The 24,360-nt window shown below is 46.2% G+C and overlaps 1 protein-coding gene across 2 annotated transcripts; it reads right to left on the bottom strand.

Moving 5' to 3' along the window:
• Positions 1 to 1,023: 1,023 nt before the first annotated feature.
• n4bp3 (NEDD4 binding protein 3) lies at positions 1,024 to 24,360 on the bottom strand. 2 transcript variants are annotated; one of them, XM_084469039.1, is made up of 10 exons: positions 24,157 to 24,360; positions 7,179 to 7,441; positions 6,911 to 7,082; positions 5,802 to 6,038; positions 5,235 to 5,356; positions 4,724 to 4,931; positions 4,508 to 4,600; positions 3,619 to 3,891; positions 2,871 to 3,117; positions 1,024 to 2,277 (listed from the first exon to the last, which is right to left on the bottom strand). In XM_084469039.1, the coding sequence occupies exons 2-10, from the start codon at positions 7,418 to 7,420 to the stop codon at positions 1,856 to 1,858; spliced, it is 2,016 nt and encodes a 671-aa protein (XP_084325165.1). In that variant the 5' UTR covers positions 7,421 to 7,441; positions 24,157 to 24,360; the 3' UTR covers positions 1,024 to 1,855. The 2 variants fall into 2 exon arrangements, with proteins under 2 accessions (XP_084325165.1, XP_084325164.1); XM_084469038.1 differs by lacking the exon at positions 24,157 to 24,360 and adding an exon at positions 18,055 to 18,179.

Here is a 24,360-nt window from a genome sequence, read left to right as displayed (position 1 = left end):
AGGCTGGCCTCTCAAGGCCACCTTTTTTATGTTTGGCATAAGAAACTGGGTAGAAGCCAATCAGTGTTTATTAAACACGCTGGCACAGTAGCCTTCAATGGACAATGGGCCCTATTCACAGCAGGGAAAACACAGGTGTAGCTCCTAACTCTAATTATAGGGTCGATTTAGGAATGGCAGTGCACATAGACGCAACTAGTCAAGTAAATATACATGGACCTTGCTGGTGCTACGTCCACCAAAAAATAAAATGGACCTAATATTAAAATGACAAGAACAGGAGGTAACTTTACCCTATTATTGATGGCCTGTGAAAAAGGATGCATTCCCACTGCAGTCTAATGTGTCTTATATCAGCAACCACGTGAGCTCTGGAGTTAAAATAAGCCCAGGTTTAAATAATCTAATAAATGCAAGGGTAACAACCTGGTGAGTCAGCCCCAGCTCGTAACTATTCAGGTTTTGACCCTCTGTGGAAAACAAGGCAGCATGGATTCATTTCCTCACTCTCCAGACCGGCTTCTGCATATGCATTTGCACACATTTAGAACAGATCCACACCAGCCAACGCATACGGCGCAAAGTGTTTCGGATGGCACTTGAATCATCCCGTTCCTGACGTAGGCCTACTCATCTCCCTGGAACCTTCAGAATCTTTCCAGTTCCCGCGCTGGAACAGCTTTTTTTTTCTACGGAAACACAAATTCCTGGAACAAAGACTCCACCTGTTTTCATCCAAGCTGATCTTCCACCCTCGGTTATGTATACCGAGAAGGTATTCAGGGTTGGCCAGGGAGTTTGTTGTAGGGATGGGGGTGGTATAGACGTAATGATCCGATAAAATACACTTTGTACGATTTCTAGACCACAGAGAGCTCCTCTACAACGTGGGCAGTGGGGTCCCAAACCTCATGCCCCATGGTTTGTATTGGTGAATACAATAGTTCTGAAAACAGGTGTAGCTCATACAGGCTGGAAGGAGGCCTTCAGCCAATCAGGGCACCTTTTGAGCACATCTCTTTGATGTAGTATGCCACCGTTGATATATGTTTATTATTCAGAACAAGCAAACATTATATACATTTTGTACAGTTATTCCAGTAAAAGAACACAAGTCACAGTATATCGTAGTTTTTTTACATTAAACAAGGGGCTGATCAAGAAAGGTTTTCTCAGCTAGTCGCTGAGCTTTTGAACATCATTTTGGTAGAACTCTGCAGAAAGTGAAACAATGCACTTATTATACAGTAAGTATACCCTTTTGTACAGTAAAAAAAAAAATTCAGTTTGAGTCATCCACAAACCAATTGATCTGCTGAGGTGAGCTGGCGTCCCGGTGCAGGAGACACAGGTAGACCTCAGAGCAGGACAATAGTGTCCGCCTCTTGGCTAGTCCTAATCCTCCATACTTAAGCCAGTGGCGTGGCTCTTCCACGGGCCCCAGGTTGTGCCCTTTATGCACAGACATTATGTGCAACAGGTGCTGGCCCACAAATCCCTTTGAAATCCCTTTGAATTTGGATTTGGACAGTTCAGTTATTCCAACTACGTGTACACAGATAACCAAACAATGGAACAGGGTTACAAAACAACTCAATTCCATTAACTTAAATACACAGAGGATTCTTCATTAGCAAGTCTGAAGGCTTGCTTGGCCATTCCCAAAGGTTAATTAAGGACTACTTCAGGGGTAGTGTTCAGTGCAGCTAGTGTCAGCAGCAGTGTTGGCTCTGAGGGAGGTGTGGATGGGATCATGGGAGGTGAGCTCAAATCAACAAGGCGAGAGAGGGTTGGCGGAGGGACAAATCCTGAAGCTTAGTCGTCAAGGAGTTACTACGCCGTCGACCTCGAGTCATCAGATCTCCGACGACTCAATCCTCTCTATCCACGGCAGGCCGGAGGACCGTCCGTCCTCTTCGGCCCTCCCGGCCTCTGGCGGGAACCCGTCCCGCTCCAACGTCCCGCACCCGCTGCCGCTACCGCTGCTGCCGGCGGCGACGCCACCGCCACCTCTTCCCTCTCCTCCTCCTCCTCCCGCCCTCTCCCTGCCCTCCGGGCCGGCCCTGGCCAGGTGTAGCTCCGTCTCCAGGGCCTCGCTGCGGTGGTACATGTCCAGGTAGCTGGCCTGCAGCTCCTTCTGGTAGCGGATCACCTTGTCCTTCTCCGCCTGCCACGTGCGCCGCTCCTCGTCAAAGGCGTCGGCCTGCGCCTCGCTCTGCCGGCGCTCCAGCAGCAGCTCCGCCCGCAGGCGGTCCTCCGTCGCCGCCACGCCCCCACCTGCAGGAAGGAGGAGACGGGAGGAGGTGTGAGGAGGAGGTGACAGGAGATGACAGGAGGAAAAGAGAGGAAAGTGGAGGAGATGATACGAGGTAAGGAGAGGAGGAGACGAGAGGTGATGTGAGGACGGAGAGGTGACGGGGAGATTAGGGGAGAAAAAGACAGGAGAGTAGAGGAGATGATACGAGGAAAGGAGAGGAGGAGACGAGGTATGATGTTAGGAGGAAACGTGAGGAGATGTTGGGGGAGGTGTTTGGAGGAGACGATAGGAGATGAGAGGAGGAGAAGATAGGAGATGAGAGCGTGAAATGGCAGGAGACGAGAGAGGGAGAGAGGAGAAGAGCGGAAGACAAGAGAGGAGACAAGAGGACACGTTAGGAGGAGGAGAGGGAGGAGAGGGCAGGAAACATAAGGAAGAGATGTTAGAAGATGTGAGGAGAAGGACAGGATGTGAAGACGATAGGAGAATATGTTAGCAGGAGATGGGAATGTTTTGTACATTTTATTTTGTCATTGTTTTTGACATATATATTTTTTTATTATAAAGCGAGACCCTTGTCTACTGACATGAAGCTCGCGAGAGAGAGCGTTACCTGTGGCTCCGCCCAGAGTGGCGTCCTCCTCGTGTGATTGGCTGAGGCAGGTGTAGCGGCGCTGCAGCGTGCCCTGCAGCGCCGTCTTCAGCGTGTCCAGCTGGCCCTCGCGGCTCCGCAGCTCGCCGCGCGTCTCCCTCAACTGGGTCTTCAGCTGGAAGATTTCGCCCAGCTTCTGGGTCACCTCCGCCTGGGAGTCCCGCAGCTGCTGCTTCAGCAGGGAGATCTCCCCCGACTTCTGGCACACCTTGGGTGGGGGGTGGGGGGGGGTGGGGGGGGTGGGGAAGAGAGCGAGGATAGAGTGAGATGAGGACAAGCAAAACCAAGGTGCTCACATGGAAAAAGATCCAAGCCTTCTCAGAGCATGTCTTTGGTGTTTTTTGGCTCTTTGAGGCTCTTAAATAAATAAATACATATATCCCTTAAGGAAGGGACGACTTCAGCCATTGTTTCTTACACTATAATAATCACAACCCTTATCCCTTGGCAGTGTTAATGAGAGCAGTTCAGCTTCACAGGCAAGACAGTTGTACCGTCAACAACCACCCTCATGTCTCATTCATAGATGAATAAATGTGACGGAACCTCAGAAAGCGCGCATTAATTTTCACATAATCAATACCACCACTGTATATACTATAGCTATAGCCTTGTGACGATCGTGTAGCATAATAATCCCTGTTATCGATGTTACCCGACATTTGCTACCTTTATCGCTCAACAAACGCTGTGCTTCATTACCACATACCTGCCAGCGGGTCTCCTCCAGGGTGGGGCTGGTCGCCCCCATGACTCGGCCCACCTCCTCCTCCTCCTCCTCCTCCTCCTGACCCTTGACCCTGCGGAGAGCGTCCAGCTCCTCCTGGGCGCGGCCCTTCTCCTGCTGGGCGCGGTACAGCTGCAGCTGGAGGCTGCGCTGGGAGCGCTGGGCGTGCTGGGAGACCTGCCGCAGCTTGGCGGCGTACAGACCCTTGAGCTCGTCCACCTCCTTCTCCCACAGCCGCTGCTTCCCCTCGAACACCTGAACGCACGCGCGGACATCGGGGGAGAGGGGGGGGGGGGGGGGGGCGGTCAGGGCCGGTCGTTCAGACGGGAGAGGATGGAGACCTCGTTGGGATCTCAACAGAGGATTGGCACTCCTCCTGTAGTCGTCTGCTTTGGTTGGCAATCGTTGTTTGTTTTGAAAATATACATTCAATAAATTCCCAAATAATTTTTTTTAAGATTTATCACTTTTATCTTTTTTTCACATTTTTATCCTTTGTTATAGAGTGAGATAGAGAGGAAGGTATGGGGGCTAGAAGGGAGGACATGCGGCGAATGACCACGGGCAGGATTCTAACCCGGGTCGCTGCGTTCAGGACTGAGCCTATATGGTACGCGCTCTACCCAGTGAGCCTCTCCCATATGACTTTTAGTATGTTTTAAATTTTTTGATTTATGTAAACGCGGCAGTAAAAAAAAGCCTGCAGTATCTGTTACCATAGTAACGGACATCCTAAAATATTTGCGTAACACATGCCTTGTTGTTGGTTTGGTGTTAGTGTCTATTCCTATCGTGGCGCGGTCATGTTTCCCCAAAAGACATTACGCAATACGCAGACCTGCCCCCTCAGCAGGAAGTAGCCTCCACCCACCTGAGCGATGGCGCCTTCGCTCTCGTCCAGGTTCCGCCTCATCTGCTTCAGCTCGTACTCCTTCTCCACCAGGCGCTCCTCCAGATCCCGGACCTGTGACCCAGGAACAGAGAGGTAGCAGCTCATACTGTTTATTCACTGCTCCAAAGGGACGCTCTGAAATGGGTTGGCATGCGGAAAGATCGATTCTGCTCTGTGATCCCGCCGCGCACTCACCACGTCCTCCATGGACAGGGACAGGGGGAGTTCGTAAGGGGGCGGGGCCTCCCCCAGACAGGGCGTCAGGTGGCTCAGGGTGGCCATGCTCCGACAGGTCACCGCCATGTCGCCGCCCCCCAGGACAGCCCCGCCCGGGCCCGCGCCCCTGGGCCCCATGCAGGAGCGGTCCAGGGAGCCGATGGTGTTGATGTGGCCCGTGGACGCGCTGGGGGAACCCAGAGTCGAATTAGAACCGTCTCAGTGTCTAGCGCCATCACTGACCCTAACCGGTACTTTCAGAGTAAGAGCGCAACCATCTACTCTACTAGAGCTACTCTGCAACCCTGTCCAGTTGTTCCTTTAACCTTGATGATGTTCTCGCTGCCTCCCCGTCACTCGCTTTGTATAAAAGCGCCTGCGGGATGACTGAACGTGAATGTTAAACACCGTCAGTTGCATCAAGTTCTAACATACATAACAAGTCATCGAGCGGCAGTGTCATGTGATCAGGAAGCAGTGGCCCACCCACCTGATTTGAGACAGGTGTGGGCGGAACGGCGGGCGGTACGGCGGCAGGCTGTTCATGGAGTTGTGTCCCGAGTCGGACATGTTGTCGTCCTCTTGACTGGCGCCGCGCAAGCAAGCCAAGGCCTGGACGGGAGGGGAAACGTCATGCTTAGTGCTCATCGGTCATAACAGAAACAACAGTGGGCATGATTCATGATTTAGATTCTGCTCCGGATCAAAGAGATGGGGTGCGGCTGTTTTGTTTAATGCGGGTACTTTAGATAATAAGGAGACAGGAGAGACATGCATGCTCAAGTTTGGGTAATAATAATAATACTTTATACTCTTCAAATTGTTTGTCCTGTTTGCCCTGTTTGTTCTGTTTGTCCTTACTTTAGCATTTCTTTTTGTTTTCCTCAGCACTACTTTGTATTGTTATTGAGTTGTATTATATCCAAGCAGTGTCTTCCACTGCTGCTGTGCTGTAACACAGGAATTAAGTAAATAAAGTTAATCTATCCAATCTATCTATCTATATATAACATAAACGCCATGATGGCTGAGGATTCAATGCGAGGCGAGGGGACACCTTGTGGCCCGCGCTGGACGTTGTTGTTATTGTCGTGGTGTTGCTGGCTCTCCCGTGGCGGGACGGCGAGGAGGAGGACGAGGAGGAGGAGACGGCCGGGGGTGCGTGTGCGTAGGCCCGGGGTATCCCGTTGTTCCTGTAGTCCAGCTCCTCCACTGGGGATGTGGGGTACAGGTTCTGCATGGAGCTGAAGTTTTTGGGAGCGACTCGCTTGAAGGCGGACGGCCTGAAGTGAGTCTGGGGGGGGGGGGGGGGGGGGGGGGACAACGGGAGGGTGGAACGGCTTAGGAATACTTATAATGCTGCTTACGTTTTTTCTAGCTATCTTAAATAACTTTTCTTACATAAAAACATAATCCATAATAATTAACTGCAAACTAGACAAAATCCTCACACATTTTTAATCAATCCCTAAAAGGTATTAGTAAAGCTGTGGCTTTTGAGGTGTGGCAAACTCACAAACTCTGTCTAGTGTGCTAGACTGTGTGTAGGTGTTCATAATCCGTCGACACGGTCGAGGTCTCTGCTCTTAAACTGCCTTGGCAAGCTACTTTTTGAGGTCATAGGTCAAATATATTGGCGATCTTCTTGAGGATCAAATCACTCGATTGAATCATTGTTTATTAACGGTATTTACACTTATCTACTTACAACACAAAACCATTTAAAACCATTTCCCTGTTTCACTGTTGAGACAGATACTGTGGTTTGCCTTTGTAGGACAGTATATTATCCTGAAAGACTGCAATGGTCAATTGATTTGATCAAGATTTATTTACTTTTTTTTATTTTAGTGATACATCATTCTCAGCCTGACCAATTTAAAACATCCAATCTGGCTGATGGCCAACAGTCATAAATAATTTAGAAGGCAGACAAGGGCCACTCTAAGTGAAGTATGTAACCTGCTTTAGCCAAGAAGCTTACCCTTTTACCCAACTGATACTGCCAGAATGTAAACACAATCGTTATCACCCTGATAAAAATGGAAATACCTGAACCATAGCTTGCAATTTTAAGTACTTCCCATGCATTGTTTCGAAAAGCGTCTGGGACGTAGCTGCAAAAAGCCGAAATAGCTTTCCCATCTCAACAACAGCAGCAGTTACCTTTCCATACTTCCCGCCGATCGGCAGTGAGTTTTTCCCCACGTCTATTTCGGTTCCGTCTTTATTGTAGACCTTGGTATAGAGGCTTTCATCCTCAAGCCCGTTGAGAGAAGTGCAGCCAGAGATAACTTCCGTTTTATTCCTACTTCCTGGATTTGTTCTTGGCTCTTTCCTGTTTTAAAGCAAAATCCCCCATTGAGTGTTAGCTGCCAAACGAAATGTGCATGCTGAGTGGACTGAGGCTCTGGCTTCACTGCAGCAGACCCACCTGCTGATGTTGAGGTAGTTGAGCAGGTCTCTCTGGGTGAAGCCCTTCTTCAGGAGCCCGTTGCTCTGCCGGGGCCTCACCTGGGGCATGGCACGGCTGTTCTTGGTAGGGGACACGTCCGGCCTCTCCACCAGACTGCCTACACTTCCCATGGTGCCGTTGGAGGAGAGAGGCGGGGCCGAGCGGAAGGTCTTGCCGGAGGAGTTTTGCGTTCGAGGGAGGGTCTGCACCGAGGCGGCCATTGGTTACCAATGAGGCCGGCACTGAGGAAAAAAAGAAATTGAACACATAACCAACAGTGAGTACTATAAATGGTACTTGCATGTGTACCTATGTGAAAAACCACGGCACAGTCACTTCTTAACCAGAGTGATTCAGAATACACTTGAAAATGTCCATCGTCATAGCGTGTGTCACAATAGCACATAGCTCCTCCTCTTTCACTGAAGATGCCCTGTGTGCACCGAGCACACACACTAGGCCTGGGCAATAAAACAATAAATTATCATATCGTGATAGACTTTTGATCAATATCAATATAAAACATGTTCAAAATATATCGATAAGAGACTGGACCACCGAATCTAGCAGCTGGGTTTGTTACACAAACACGGTTCCATATTTATTTACCATATTTGAGTGTTTTTCATTGTTGTATCGACATTGGGGTATTTATCAATGAAGAACAGTGGGAGGTCATGTTAAGTGTTAAACAGAAGTGTTTAAATCCAGCATGGTAATTCCTAGTATTTTTAGGTCATTCAAATTATCAATAGTTATCGATATCGATCAATACGATCGAGTTATATTGTGATATGTCTTTCAGCCATACCGCCCAGGCCTAACACACACACACACAAACCAGCGAGAGCACAGATGTGTCATGGACTACATTCCGCAATCCAGACAGCTGTTTCTGGGAACATGAAACCCAACATGGCTGACCACACAGTGAGTGCAGACTGCAGCATAGTGCTCTACTTTCATAATGACACCCTCCATATCACACAGACATGCAAACTGCATGTATTTTCATTTTCCATATGGGAAATATTTGCAATCAAGCCTCCCAAAAAATGTAGAGAGACTGTTGCAACAAGGCACAGCAAAAGGGATGTTTTTATGTCTGGATAAATGAATCACAGGAATAATCGACTAAGATTTAACAATTAGGCGAGTTAACATTAACATCCTGTTGTCTACATCATAACATTTCAACCGTCGATTCAGTTTCTAACAGTGAGAGAATGGAAGAACTTCTCAAGGATCATACAACCTACAAGTCTCTTACATAACTTCAACCATGATGCTGCATCCGGACTCAATCCCCCTCAAACCAGAGTCAACACGAGTATTTTGGGAAACACCCATTCCATGGAAAAACTGTAAAAATGAGGGTGCCTGAGTTTATTGCCATACTTCATGCATTAACATAATCATGTGCATGCAATTTATAGAGCATATGATGTGCAATTATAGGCACAGCCTGTGTGTGTGTGTGTGTCAACAAACCAAACCCAAACAAAACTGCAATTACTTGTCTGTTTATGATTATATTCCGGCGTAGAAAGCAATATAAACTGTATATTTTTATCTGACTCTCTAAGTTAAGACCGCATTGAGGAATTTTTATTGGAGTACAATGGCACCACAAACACAAACAACCCTTATAGTTGACTGTGATATACGTTTATATTTCATGCAGTGCTAAACACACAACTTGGCACATCTTTCTGGATCATTCCACGGTGGGTCTACGCCCTCCTTGTTTTATGATCCACATTAATCCAAGAGGCTTTTGATTGGCCGGTCTGCGTTGGGCTACAGCAGCAGACGAGAGTAAGGTGTATTCCAAGGGCGTTCCATGGAGATTAAGAGTACCAGAACCACCATCCCAGTTGGCACTAATATCTCATATCTTTCTTGACTCCAGCCTCTCATCATCACTGTCACTCCCTCCTCCACCACCCTCAACACCAACCAGCACCATGGCTCTCTTTCTCTTCTCCTCTGTTCCTTGTGTTCAGACCGCCTCATTAAAGGCCTTTATATTGATCTCACCCCATTGACCTCGCTCTCCTTCCCAGCATAAACATCCCTGCCAGCAGCAAAGGAGACATTCTCCAGGCTGTAAAACACACACAAACACGCCTCGGCCGCCCTTATCCTACCTTAGACTCGTGCAGAGATCAGGGGGAGGAGCATACAGACTGCAGATGGTCAATGGTGTCATTCATTACGGACGTAGGCTTTTGCCGCTGTTGCCTTAGGGTGGAGCTCTGTTGTTCTGGTGTGTGTGCTGTGCGTGTACAGTATTCATGATGGATGTTTTCCTTTCTAGACAATGGTGTTACAATAGGGTTACATCCGCAATGCTGTCCACTCTCCCTGTTCTTAAAGAGTTGGTTTGCACTTGACTGCAAGTGGAGACAGAGATTTCTATATGGAAACAAACAGGTCATGATACCATAAATGCAATACCATTAAAAGCAAATATAATTTATTTTGTTTTTTGTTCCACACAGATAATCATAGGGCAAGTGCAAATTGATATAAGAGAAGGGAAAGTCCTTCGTGGAAAATGTTAACAGTTGGGTAGCCTACACTTTTATTCTAATGACTTCTTGTGAATTGTGTCAACACTATTTATTAAAAAATAACAGATCAGAGTAGTACTCGGCATTGGACGATTCTCAAACGTTGAGGGACTGGAAACCAATATATCGTCAGTATCATCAGTTCTGACATACAGTAGTCATCCCTCTAGCTCTGAGTTCCTCAACCTTTTTAATACTGAGGCCCAGTATGCCTTACTGGGATAAAAGGGCTTTCATCTACTCTGCTCCTTCTACATGGAACATGCTGCAAAAAGACTGGAAAATAACTGAACTGATTTCTTTGAATGCTTTTAAATCCAGAGAGCACTTGAGACGACCTCCTTTACTTGTAACTGTTTTGAATTAATTTTAATTGCTGTCTGTATGTTGTAACTGTGTAACTTTTGCTGCCTTTTTTGCTGCCTCTTGGCCAGGACTCCCTTGAAAAGTAGGTGGTTTTTTTGGGACTTTTCCTGGTTAAATAAAGGTAAAATAAATAAATAAATTATTTGTAATATTTTCAAGGCCCGGTATAAGCCAACTAAAACTTAGTGGCAATAGTGGCATGAAGACTTTAGCATGATAGAGAAGTGGGGTTGGGATTAGTGTGACGGCCTCTAATTTGAATTTTGTGGAAGTACTTTTTTTTTTTTTGTCTTCATGACTAAATCTCTGCGGCCCGGTGGCCAATGGCCCACTGCCGGTACCGGCCCGTGGCCCGGTGGTTGAGAACCCCTGCTCTAGGTCACACAGGCATAGTTAGATTCCCACAGAGCCATTATTAAATCCTCTCTTACAAATAGCATGAATGCACTATTCTTCAAGAGAGGTGGACGCTCACCGCCCCTCTCTCCCCCGCTCCCTGACGTCCACATCGATTATTTTGATGGTTAAAATAGCATAGCAAGCGGGCGGTAAAGGGGAGAGGTATTCATGAGGCTTCCGAACAACAAAACATTCTGTGTACACATCTGGCTTCATGCATGCACTGACGCACGACTAGTTAGTCACGCTTCACCGCTGATGGGATATTACCGGTAACATAATTAAACATTAACAATGCATTGTGCTAGTGGTGTGGTCGAGAGAATACCTAATGGAGTATGTGGTTTTGGCAGCAGAGCTGGTATGAGATGCTACAATACAGGAGTCAATATCGTGATCGTTTGAGTGAAGGATTGCATCAATATATTGATTATAATATCATGTTTTTTAAGCTGTTTCCTTTTTTGTCTGCCAAGAAATGAAATCAGCGCGTAATTTCAATGATAACTTTTTTTACAAGGCGGCCTTACATGAGAATGTATCTTATACCGAACCCTATGACCTCCTACACAGTTGTTTAGGGCCCCAGTAGGGGCGGTACAGTATGTTCTTCCTGTAGATTAAAAGCAATCAATGTTGGGCACGGAGCCGAAAAGAGAACAATACTGTAGAAATATCAGAGTCACTTTGTTAAAAATCAATACGCCAAATTAAGATCCCTATGGCTGGCTGAGTGAATCAGTGAGGAAGTGCTGGAGAAAGAAAGAGAGTGAGAATACGACAGCTTTGGGGAAGATGGATATGCGCAGAAAATCCTTTTAGGCAGGGAGCACAAATCCGTCAGGCATTAGAAAATCTTGCGTCCAGTTGTTCCCCGTAATTGCCCAACGGTTTATGGGCCAGGAGTACAGGGGGCCCTGCAAGATTTACAACTCAGCCCCCAAACATAAGGGACCGGCACTTTGCGCACGTGTGTGTGTGTGCGTGCGTGTGTGTGTCTGTGCGTGTGTAGTCTTGTGTGTGTGACTTTGTAAAGTGTAGGGGCCCAGAGCCTTTGATAGTATGTGCATTGCTCTGCTTTTGATTTATGCTGCTCTACAAAAAAAGCTCTCATGTGCTTTTGTTCAAAAGGAGTTTTGGCTTAAAGGAAAACTTAAAAAGAAGGCCAACATCAACTACTGGTGGTGTTAAGTGACAGCAGGTGGAGTGTACCGGCTTCATAAGACCCTCATATCCTGACTTGCATCTGCTGGACTGCCAGCCGCAGGGTTTAGGGCTAGAAACCCCAAATCTTTGGATAATGAACAATATGATCAACTCAAATGAGCGCTGATTTGATATTTGATATGATGAAGTACAATTCACTCTAGCTCAATATTATATCAAATGATCATATAAGCCTTTATTTCACAGAGGTCTGTTCAACAAACTCATCTTATCCCACTTGCTAACAATAAAATACAACAGAAAAACAATGGCAGTAATGGATTGGATCATTATAAATAATGTGTCTTAATTCAATTCCTTGACTCTATCATGTTTTGTTCTGAACCTTAAGCCTTAGTGTTCTAGAACATACTATGCTAGTTAGTTCAGTTGGATGTAAAAGGTGGAGTCACCCAAAACAGTATGATGGTGTATTTGACCCCCAGCTAAACAGTTCTGGGTTTGCAACTCAATGTCCTCAGTCTAGGCATCAATAAGCAACACGCCTGCCCCCTGCCTGCTAATTAACATATCTGACTTCCCTGTGGGTCACTGTGGGAAAAAAAAGGTGCTAAACGGCTAAACAGTTAGTAAAACGGCTTCCGGAAGGATACTCTCTGAGCCAGTGCACCAGTCAGGGGGCCAGTGGAAAAACACAAAGTTGAAACAGACCCAGAGCGTGCAGTGGGGAGTGGGGACACTGGGGCTGGGGACCGGTCACCGCCGCGTGGAGAATCACACAGAGAGTCATAGAAAAGACACATTCCAAAGACGCTTGTGTTCACAACACAAGCTCGGGCTCGTCCGGCGCTTTTTGATGTGCCATCCGCACACTCCCCCTCAAACACACACACACACTTTAATGTGTGTGCGCTTCAATAGATCACTCACCTCGCTCAATAGATCACTGGCTTACACACCGAAAGGTGTGAGCAGCTATCTGCCAGCCACTACAAAAAAAAAACCCTTTGGTGCTCCACTCCGGTGCCAACCTTTCTCTCATCAGTCTTTCTCTCTCCTGTCCCATGATCAAAGTTTGTTGACGCGAGTGTTGGATACAGTATGGGTCCTGTTCAGACTCCCACACCAGCGCACTTGCAGATGACACATTCCGTCCACACTGTAGAAGGAGCTGTGCTCACAAGCCTACGAGCTGCTCGGCTAAACACAGCCTAATACTTATATGGCTATTGTATGCAGTAGCGTATCTCGGTAGCACTCGGTAGCACTGAGTACTTGTCCTGGCCGATATGAGAAGCATTTTCAAATAATCCTGGAAATGTACTGTATATAACAATATTTTATATACTGTATATATTTGTATCATGAAAATGTTAAACTAAAATAAGTTAATGGGCTACTTCATAATAAAAGACAACTATAATATTTCCGGACTCAAAGAATTTCAGGGCGATCTTCAATTGAAAAAACTGCTCTTAACAATATAATAATTACGTAAAAATGATGTTTGTAGGACTGTCAAACGGGGTTGTAACGCAACTCCCCTTGCGCGCTGCCGCTCGGTAATGGATGACTGCTGTGTTGTATTTCACTGCAGAGGTTTGACTCAGCAGGATGGGGCTCGTGGTCTCAGGAAGCTTCTGCCAGCGGAGCTTTCTATGGGCCAGGCTGACTGTATACTGCAGTGACGGGCAATTAACACATTAGAGAGGTTGCCAGCGCGAGGAGAGGGAGGGCACAAAGAGGATTCATCTGGGCACACGGGGAGAGCGTTGTATCTGAACAGAGCGGAACCTCCAGGGGGATTTGAACCATTCGGTGGGCCGCTGTTGTCTTACAATAGGATGAATGCTTACATTAGTGGCATGGGTGGCTAACCCCTAACCCAGGGGCTGTGTCGGTCAGTGGTGCCATGCTCGACCAGTTGAGCAAGGCATGCGTGACCCCTGTCAAAGAAATTGCTCATGCATTAAAACAGCATAAAACATTAAAAAGCCTTAACAGTAGTAAAAAAGTGTGTATTTGCTCTTTAGAGTTGGGTTGTTTCGGCAGCTTGTGACATGTGGAGTGAGTGAACATCTGGGGGCCCAAGGTGCTCAGGGCCAGTAGAGGGCTGGGAGAAGGGCAGTGGTGCTGCACATATTGGCCCTTAACACGCCAGGCTGTAATGAACGAGCTCTGGGGCCCATAGGCATCACAAAGCAGCAGCACTCTATAATTATCAGGAGTTTCATTATGGGATGGGGAGAAGAAGACAGGCAGACAGACAGAAGAAGACAGGCAGACAGAAAGACATAGGCTACTTCATGGAGCCTTGAAGTCAAGTCAGGAGAGTATTTCAGCTGAATTCGCAACACATTGCTTCTCTGACAGAGATCTATGCAGCGCTTGGTGCTGGGTAGACTATACAGACATGTACACACATGTTAAAAATAAGCATTTGGTGGTGAACTGACCCAAGGCCCACATGAAAACTGTGTGTTCAGCCCTTCTCGCCACATGCTATGAGATATGAAGAAGTGGTGGCCCGCTACTTCTTCATGAAAAAGATGCGTAAGTACTTTTATTATGAGAACTTTGCACACAACAAGACAGGATATACCAACCGATAAACTCACAGTAGACAGAAACTCAGTGCACCTGGTAAAAACCCAAAATATACAATATATATTCTAAAAATGTACTTGCAATTGAAGAGGGCTAGGGAGTTGAAATAGTTCAATATATAGATGACTTAGATCAAAAAACAAGAAAAAACATGTAAATATATATATAACTTATAACTAATATAAAGATTTACAGTTTGCTAGACAGATTCAGTGACTTCCCCAGACACTACTGTTGTGTCTGGGGAAACACAAGATATTTTCCACCGGTGGTCAATGACATGATGGCTGTGCTATTTTGACTCATACGCCTTCCATTGATGGCAACTGCTTGAGACTTGTCAGAGGCCAAAAGGTCAACATTTGACGTAAAAGACCCCATTGAGACCAAACTCATGTAGCCAGACAATGTCGGCCATGGAAAAAAGTACTGGACAGGACTTGCTTTATCCTACGAGCTCAGACGCGTCAATCAGGGATAAAGCTGGAGACCGCTCAAACCCAAATATGGTTTTCGTGATCAAAATACTAATCCCAGATTTCCCATTTAAATCTGGCGCTTGCGTGATACTTTCTTTTGGAACATGTTCATCTTTTGGAACATGTTCCTCTTCGATAACCGATGAACGCGTTGTATCGCACGGATGACCTTTGTTTTACGTGTTGAACCTGCTCTAGCTAGGCTAATTCCTCAGACCAATTCAGCCCATCACCATAAACCATGGCTGCTGGGCAGATGAGCCTCGACCCTCATATTGTCATAGCTGACTGCACCGTATTGTATTTGTGGAGCAATTCAAATCAAACGACCTGCTACATGGCCTCCGTATGGCTGTTGAACCTATCTGGGGCGCCCTACATGGGGTCCATTGGCCTCTTGTCAGACCCATCGATCCAGCCCTAACCGGTGTTATGATGGATGGTTTCACTGAATGGAGGGCGGCGAGGACAGCAGCACACTTGGGAGCACCATGGGAAGAGGTCGATGTAGTCTGTTGTTGATCTACTGTACTCTGCTCATGTCGGCATGGAGGAATATCTAGTTCACACCCTGATTTTATACAGAGCACAACCTGAACAGGATATTTTTACTATATTTATTGTAAATTATATACTGTGGTATATCGTTTAGTTTTGTCAGGTACAATTGTTACGACTATGTCTATTTGCGGCACTTGGCAAAAGTTCATAGGCTGGTACACTGTGTACTAGAATAGGACTTTTATGTACTTGTATACATGACATAACACCCATGTGGTTCTATATAACAGCGGGTAGAACAAGACCAATATCAAAGGCACTACAAGGTAAAGTGCTACGTAGGCAGCGGCACTGTGTGAATCACAAAGAGCAAACGACATAAACACACATAACGTTTTCAGGTTTTTTTTTAGCTGATCCTGAATCCTGTCCAACTCCCCTGTTTGGCCTCCGCTCACCGGGTGAGGTCAGACAGACTTGTTTGCTGAAGTAAGATATTGACGAAAGTGTGTTAAGCGCAGAGCAGAGGGCCATGTTTGCAGTGGACGATGGGGAAGCGTTGGAGGGAACCGAGTGACATTCCGTACATTTCTAACTAGCTAATTATTAATGGGCCTCTCTCTGGTAAATGGTGCATAAGCACTGATGGTAAGGCTGTGGCCATTAGCACGAGGCTAATGGATTTCTGTCCCAGGCAGGCAGACAGAGGCGGCTATTCCTGGGTTTACAAGGGAACTGAGAGTTAAAGGTGCACTGCACTGTACACTGTACGGCAGCTGAACGGACGAGGCAGAAATGGAATATCGTTGTCATTATTTCATCCGTTTTATTAGTGTATAATCCCATGCAAATAAGAATTGTTGTGTTTTTGTTATCTTAAAACGAGCCCTTTATACATAGGTACGTACACTACGTACATAGGGAGCATGTCCTCCTCCACCAAGCCCGCCATGTTGCACCACCATGTTTCTACAGTAGCCCAGAACAGACAAAGCTTTTAATCCTAATCACCATCTCCACTACTTACTTATAAACGATGACCTACAGTTTGACGGACCAAATAACAAAAGTACATTTATAAATATATCAAGGAACCTCATCACTTGTTGGGGGTGGTAATCAGTTGGTTGCAATCTGCAGCCTAACACTAGATGCGACTACATCCTACAGCACCTTTAAAAAAAACTCACAATTCCCTGTCACTCCTAGGAAACTTTAAACTCCCCTCCACAATAACCGGCCCACAGTTAAGTAGAAAGAGGAGAGGCAGCCAGTAGTAATAGCTCTAGATTAAGCTTATAAAAGACAACCGTACGTGAACGTGAACCTTTCACAAAAGGTCCTCTATCTGAAGCTCCACAACAGAAAAGGCTCCATTGTTTGTCCCAGTAGGGGTTCATGTAGGAGCCACCGCACTGTGATTACAGCGATACAATTTAGAGTGACTCCCACCCAGTACATCAACTCACACCTGAACCACTTTCGCTAAACAGCAGGTGCGTGAGAGAGAGCGCACCAGCCCACACACACACAGTTTAGAAGAATGACCTCAAACATAACTTGTGTATACTATGGAGTCCATTGTAATTATCCTCCGCAGTGAGACACCCATTGCGCTAAAACTGTCCTGAGTCCCACTCTTTCAGTCTTGTTATTATGTGACTACTACTGAATCAAATCGGAGAGGCCAATCACACACTGTTGTAGGCCTCACTCCTCTGTTTTGTGTTCAGCAGGCCACAGGTTGACAAAAAATGAACCGGGTGAGATAAATGCAGCGTGGGTAAACACTGATGCTGATGCCACATTCTTTTGGCATTACCCAAAGTTTCTGTGTAAGTAAGGTTAGCGTTTAGAGTTAGTGAGTGCTGAGTAGAAGAAAATAATCGGTGGGAAACACTTCTTTTGAAATCCCTCCGTCTGGGCCACTATTATCATGATGGGCCGGTCGGCCAGAGGAGACTACATTACAAAGACCCAACAATAAACTGAAAGGCTACCCTATAACACAATTACAGGTAAGTTAAATATAGTGATGAATGCCATTCGCTTGTGTGGCCTTTCAAGTCTCAAGGCCACGAAAATTAAGATACCACATTAAAAAGAAACTGTCAAATTTTGAAAGCAAAGTTGAGACTTCCTGAAAGATTGTTCTTGTATGTACAGGGTGCAATCATTTTGAGTGCCTGTCTTTGGGGATTTCCGAGGAAAGGATTAAGCCAGTCAGACCAGTGGATTGAAATATCACCTCCTTGGAAGGTCGAAAATGTGTGTGGTTCTACATCACAACCATTAAAACTTCCTCACTGACCGTAGAAGGATTCCAGCCTACACCTCTCCCATCGCTGCTTCAAATAAATATGGATATGCTCATATTGACTCATGGATGTAAAGAATATATTCATAACTGGTGGGTCTTCGGCTATTCCTGGAATACTGTGGGTGTTTATACTGTGTAGAGCATGGTCCCATGCAGTAACTTTACAGTTCATAGAATTTTATCAACAAAGTTGATTACAATGTGTAGACTTGCACAGACAGGTTATACAAGGTTCACTTTTGTTCCTGATTTACAATAATAACTGATGATAACAATAGCCAGCTGTGTAAGGAAACTGCTAGTATGGTAAGGATATACAAAGGTATACAGAACTAAATGAAATCCACATTGACAAAAGCTAATTCAACAGATGTGCAGCAGTGTTGTTCAGAATGCTGAGGTTTAAAATCAAAAAAAGGTTCATGTGTCAGATAACCTACCTGCTACTTCTGTTCAGCTCTGTGATCCTAATCCCATGCTGTGTCAAACACTCTCTCTCTCGCTCTCTCTCTCGCTCTCTATATCATGCTCCAGCCAGTGTCACTCAACACAACTTTGTGTGTTGCCATAGAAGTTAAACTGAGAGGGGAGGCGGAGATGGGAGGAGGCTGAACTCTGCAAGCTAATGCAGTCTCATTGTCTTAACCTCCTCCCTTTTTCTGCGGAGCCATAAGGGAGAATGGCCCACCTCACCATAAGGGTTTTAGGTTTGTGTTTCTTGAGCCATGCCAAAAGAGAACCCTTGTCCCAAAGTTTAAAACCACAGAGGTGACCCGCCATGGTTTATTATATGGTTCTATGGTACTATGGTATATGGTACATACAATGGTATTTTCTTATAACTCTACAACTCTATATCTGAACAGTTTCAAGGTACTATTTCACATCCTCTTTATTTTGGACCCGCATGTGACACAATTAATGTGGTGTCTACAACAGTCCAAATAAAGATGACAAACAACAGCATTTACAATGACTCAACCCCTTCCCCTATGTTGACATGGAGCAGCCCACATCCAAGTCAATTTGGAAGGAAAACCCCCACATAGCCCGCCCCCCCCCCCCCCCCCCCCCCCCCCCCATCCACACCCACTCCCCCACTTAACCCTCATTCTACCTTTTTTTGTGTGGACAATTCACACAGAGATTCCTCTTTTTGGTTCCCGGTGCGGTCAAACCCGTTCTCCCGGTTCACAGACAAAGGACCAGGATGTGAGTAGAGTCTCGTCAAGCGGTCAGGCCGGCCCTGCTGTTGACGAGGGACAGACACTGCCCCCCACCGCGCGACTACGACTACCCATGCCACATATAACACATGTGTGTGTTTGTTGAAAGTGAAACGCACAATAGGGTTGAAGGGGGGGGGGGGGGGGGTCGGACTGGTCTAAAGAGAATGACAGAACAGGAAGATGGAGGGGGATGATTGGAGGAGGTGAGTCAACGACGGCAGGGAGAGAATGAGACCAGGACGTGAGGACGATGAGGAGAAGGAAGTGGATAGGTAGGTCTCTGTGTGTGGACTGTCGAGAAAATGAGTTACCCCCCCCACCCCCCTTCCTTCCTTCCTAGGGGCTTGGTCACAGCGCAGGTTCCGATGCCCTATCATTTTACACACAGAAAGAGAGAGAGAGAGAGAGAGAGAGAGAGAGAGAGAGAGAGCGCATTGTTTGCCTCCTCCTTGAGAGAAGAGCTCTCTCTGGTCTCCCTCGGGACGATGTGGGCCCCGGGGGGTTGGGGGGGTTAGGGGGGGGTCGGGGGGGGGGGGGCGGGGGAGTGGATCTGACAAGATGTTTGGCATGCGAGGGGAAGCGAGTGAACGGATGGATTGTGCAGACCCGATGAGAAGTCTTGGTGGAGCTCCAACTAATAAAGTGCCCAGCCCCGCAGATATGCAGAACACCCTGGCAGACAATCAAAGCCATTCCCTTAAAAGTGAATATGGAATGTTTTTTTTTACGGTGCCTCGAAAGCCGCTGACTAGACCACATGAAGTATGAATTATGAATTTGATGAATGAAAGGGCAATAGCCCCCAAATGAAGCAGAGCTTGGTAACACTTTATTATACTTAACGAGTGCACCATCCTTGTCATTACGGGTGAGCCTTTCAGCAATGCTTCAGACCAGTTTCCACAGATGATAGCATTGTTGATGCAAGATTGTTAACTCTCTCTCCTCATTCTCACACAGCGGAGCTAGCTGAGGGACGCACCTGGGGGCACGTTTTGCTGGAGTGTTTGGCAGGTTGAAGGGAAGTGCGGCAGTAAAAGAACAGAGGAAACAGTACAGAAAACGAGCAGGAAGGAAATGTGAGGAAGGATTAATGGACACATAGATGTGATTGGAACTGGAGAGATAGACACAACTCAGGCAACTCATAAAAAAGGCAGGTAGTAAGGGTCTGCTAACAGCCTCATCTACCTGTCTGACTGGAAGGTATGAGGAGACCTTTTTCGACTAGACTCATTTCCTCCTAAGATCCTGCAGTGATCCTCCATAACATGAGGGAAACCAGCTTTGGGAACTATGCAGGCTGAGGGGAAACCTGCCAAATCTTGTCAGCCTCTGCATACATAGCATCAGCAGTGATTAACATAGCTGCTTTGTAACTCAAGAACAAAAGGATTTTGTCCTTTATTTTGCTATACATTACTTTTTTAAGGAAAATGCCTATATATATACAGGCTTTTGTAATCAGTATTGAGTTGGCCCAGTGGATCAGGCTTTGTTCCAAATCACTGTCAGGTTGGATCCCTAGTGGTATAGACAAAAGCTAATGATTAGATCAAATAGCGTAAAACAGCAAGTATGTCAAGAAAGACACAAGGATTTGGACTATAACTGCCAAACAGTTAAAGCCATAGTTCTATCTATACCGGGCTTTTCTAACAGAGTACAGGTCGGTATCTATGGCAGTTGAGGGTGTGGTGATACATTGGGGGAGATAAGCCTATGCAATGAAAAAAAAAAAACATCAAGAAATAAGCACAGCAAGCCTATGAACACACCTCACACCGGACCTTGACCACATCCCAAGGCAAAGGGCGTCCTCAGCTGAGAAGACAGTAGTCCAGCAGCCGCAAGATGCAGAGGAGGGCTATTTCTATCCACCATCGGAGCGAGGGACATTCAGAGACAAAGACCCCGGCGTGGGGTCTTTTTTTAACCCTCCCATGCGATGACCTTTCTTCCGCTGAAGGTCATTGTGGTCCCGGCATTCCTGGCAACTATACAATAGATTTAAAAGAACCATTGGATTCGCATGAATGCATGAAAGTATTGCATAACATCCGTCTGCTTCTACCAGCATTTTATTTTTTAAGTTATGCAAGAAAGGTGTTATTATGATTCAGTTTTAGAAGGCAGGGATTTATGGATCTGTGATTGCATCTGTAGTGCTGAGGCCCCTTGGTCTGGAGACACCTCTTGTGTGCACTCCATGTACAAACACTTCAGCCACACTCAAACCTCACAGGTAGAGAGTGTTGCTACACTCTAAACTATACAATGGCATTAAGACATTTGACCTCCTGTCAGGTAACCAATCTCGTACTATGTTGACGAAGACCAAATACCTCGGCGACAAACTGCTTTTTACTTCTATTTACACGTGTAACCTGGTATTGGCTTCCACTGATTGGCGCGAGGAACAAGAAAGTATTGGCTCGCCAAACAAACTTAAGCTCAGTATGGTATGCATGTTCAAATATAAGGACTGAAAGAGAAACAAACACAAGCCAAACTATTCCTATACTGTTAGGATTTACCACCTACACACACACAGGTGCTGCAAAGAATCTAAACTCAACCATCCAAATGGCGTAACATTAGCTGATATCAAGCCACATTAAACATTATAGCACTTTATCGACTGGTAAAGTTCTACTTGAACTGATACAACTGAAGCTAATCAAATTGGTGCAATGTGAGACTCTCACAGCACAACCAAGCCTCTACTTTGTAATATCTATTTGAGTTGCTCCACATCTGTTATAGTCACGTAGCTTATAAAGAAATTAACATTGACTTACATTGAAGGAAAAAGCAGGCACTAGCCATTCCAATCACAGCAACATGGTGGGTCATAGATTATGTGTGTGGCTGGCTAGATTCACTACTGCAAAGCCTAATGCTGTGGATGGCATGCAGCTCTGTCTGGTCTGGGCTAAAGAGCTTCACATCTTAGGGAGGAACAGTTCCAAACAGTCATTCAGCCAGCCAGCCAGTCTGTCAGACAGTGCAAACCTGGTCCAAGGCCCAAAGTGATTGCCTTAAGCGCGGCCACGCTTTAATCGCTGCGACAGACGGCCCCTCAAGAGAGAGAGGATGAGTCCCAAGCAATTGCCAGGGCATGAGAGCACTGTGTTTAATCCCAGCTGGGCACAACACTTTCCCCTCAGAGCATTCCAGCACACCCCACACTGACCGTCGTCCATAAGCAGTCTATCGGATGAGGAGAGAACAAGCATAGGGTTAACCGGATGAAGGACTGAGAGCAGCTGGTCAGAAAATGTAGGAAGGGAGGATAATGAGGGAGGGAAGACCCAGTGGAAGTGTAAAAGGAGGGGAAAAGGTGATTATCGGCTGATTAGCTGGTTGGCTGGCCTGAGGGTCGGAAAGGTCTGTCCACTAAAACAGGAGCAGCGGAGGACTGTTGTGTGTCTGCTGGGCTGTAGTATTTCTGCCTGGCTGGGCTTTGTACCAAATGACATTCTTTGCACGGGTCAACGAGACCAGTCAAGCCACAACAACCATACTTACTCATAAACGCTAGACAAGCAAGCAATGACATTATTAGGGGGTTTAACAACTTTATGTGTTGTTGTTGTTTTTTTTACAAGAAGCCATGCAGAGCATTAGATAAGCAAGCACAACGGTATCTTGTCCGACGGGAGGGTTGTTGATGTTGAAACGCACTCCTCATCGACGTGATTACGAAAAAGGAGGGAGAGAACATTTCACTCTGCATCTCTTCTTTCATTTTTTTTTTTGCTCTGCCGGGCTAAGCAGCCGGCCGGCAGACATCCAACGGTCAGCAGAATCCCTGTTACATCAGCTGCCAACGTTTTTAAGAACACACTGTCTCTCTTTCTCGCTCTCTCTCTCTCTCTCTCTCTCTCTCTCTCTCTCTCTCTCTCTCTCTCTCTCTCTCTCTCTCTCTCTCTCTCTCTCACACACACACTATAAACAAATGCGTTCACACACCCACACCCACACCCACGGAGGATGGTGTCAACCTCCTGGGAACCCAAACAGCTGAATGTAGAGATCTGGTCAGCTGTTTGACTGAAGAAAGAAAAGAGATGCCCCCCCCCCCCCCCCTTGAGTTACGGGGTCTCCTTAAGTTACAGGGGCCAGTTTGCCCCGCAGGACCGGTGATAAGGACTGATCTTAAAAGCTCACCTCGTATCTAGTCTACGATCTGTCTTTTATTTTTCTTTAACTGACAGAGATAACAATTAATATCATGTTCTCTAAGGATCGAGGACCCAGACTGAAAGACACATCTTTGTGGGTAGAGGATAACCAAAACGCAACGTTTTATCGTTGGCAATTATGATGGTAGCTGTAGACATTCTCATTGAGACAGTTTCTGAAAGTCCACTGACTCCACTGTGATGTAAGAGCAGTATTTGACCCAGCTTTTGGAATTTAGTTTTTTTTAGGATGGGTTTACAGTTCAAAGCCATTCCAAAGATACAAAACTGTACCATAAATCATGTCCGCACACTATCAGTCTGCCTTTTTGTTTGTTTGAAGAGAGTTTAGAACACTTGTTAAACTTCAGCCCGCTCCTTCCCAGGACTAAAGAAGCACGCAACCAGAGCTTGACCATCCTCTGGTGAATGCACCGTGATTGGGCAGAGGTCAGAGGTCACCTGTGGCCTCTGGTCTCCACGACAACAGCCTTGCAATCTTTAAGACTGACCGACTCCCTCCCCCGCCACTCAAACACTCTTTCATACGCCCTCTCTCACACACAGAGCGACACACGCACACACACACACACACACACACACACACACACACACACACGCAAACACACACACACACACACACACACACACACACACACACACACACACACACACACACACACACACACACACACACCCTTTTGTCCCCAAACTCCAGGGCATCAAAAGAGACGTTCTTCCACCCAAACATTTACAACAAGCCAAACACATTACTATCCACGGCAGTCCCCTTGTTTTACCCCTCGCCAAGGGACCACCATAGATGACAAGACAGATTGTGCTTCTCCTCTCGATCTGTCACCTTTACAGACACTTAGAAATGGCAAATAAGTAACATGAGATAAACAGACTATTGCCTATTTGCAATTCAGTTGCACAAGTTGAAGAAACATGTAGAAAGACCGAGCAACCATCATGAGCAATGCAGCAACAACGTTGTCAATTGAACCTGCGGATAGATGCATGCATTAAGCTATAACAGTAGTATAAGCATGTTAATGAGCCCTTGGTTAACGCAGAACTCTTAACCCTCTTATCCCAAAATGATTGCAAAATCGGCGCTCACCATATTTCGGACGTCGGTCATTCCTTGAATCTCGTTAAAATGATTCCAGTGCGGAGTTTGACTCGTTATAAGTGTATAGGCCTATGAGTTTGAATTATGGTCTGTATATATGGATCCGAAGATAGGTTGATCTACGTATATGAGCAGGACGGTCCGCTGGGTCTGCTGTTTAGAGAGAGGAGCAGACAGAGTGCTGGGACGGAC

This window comes from Micromesistius poutassou (assembly GCF_964030765.1).
Source record: "Micromesistius poutassou genome assembly, chromosome: 6".
Lineage (NCBI taxonomy): Eukaryota > Metazoa > Chordata > Actinopteri > Gadiformes > Gadidae > Micromesistius > Micromesistius poutassou.
Note: the sequence above shows the minus strand (reverse complement) of the source record. Positions and strands in the feature narration are given on the sequence as shown.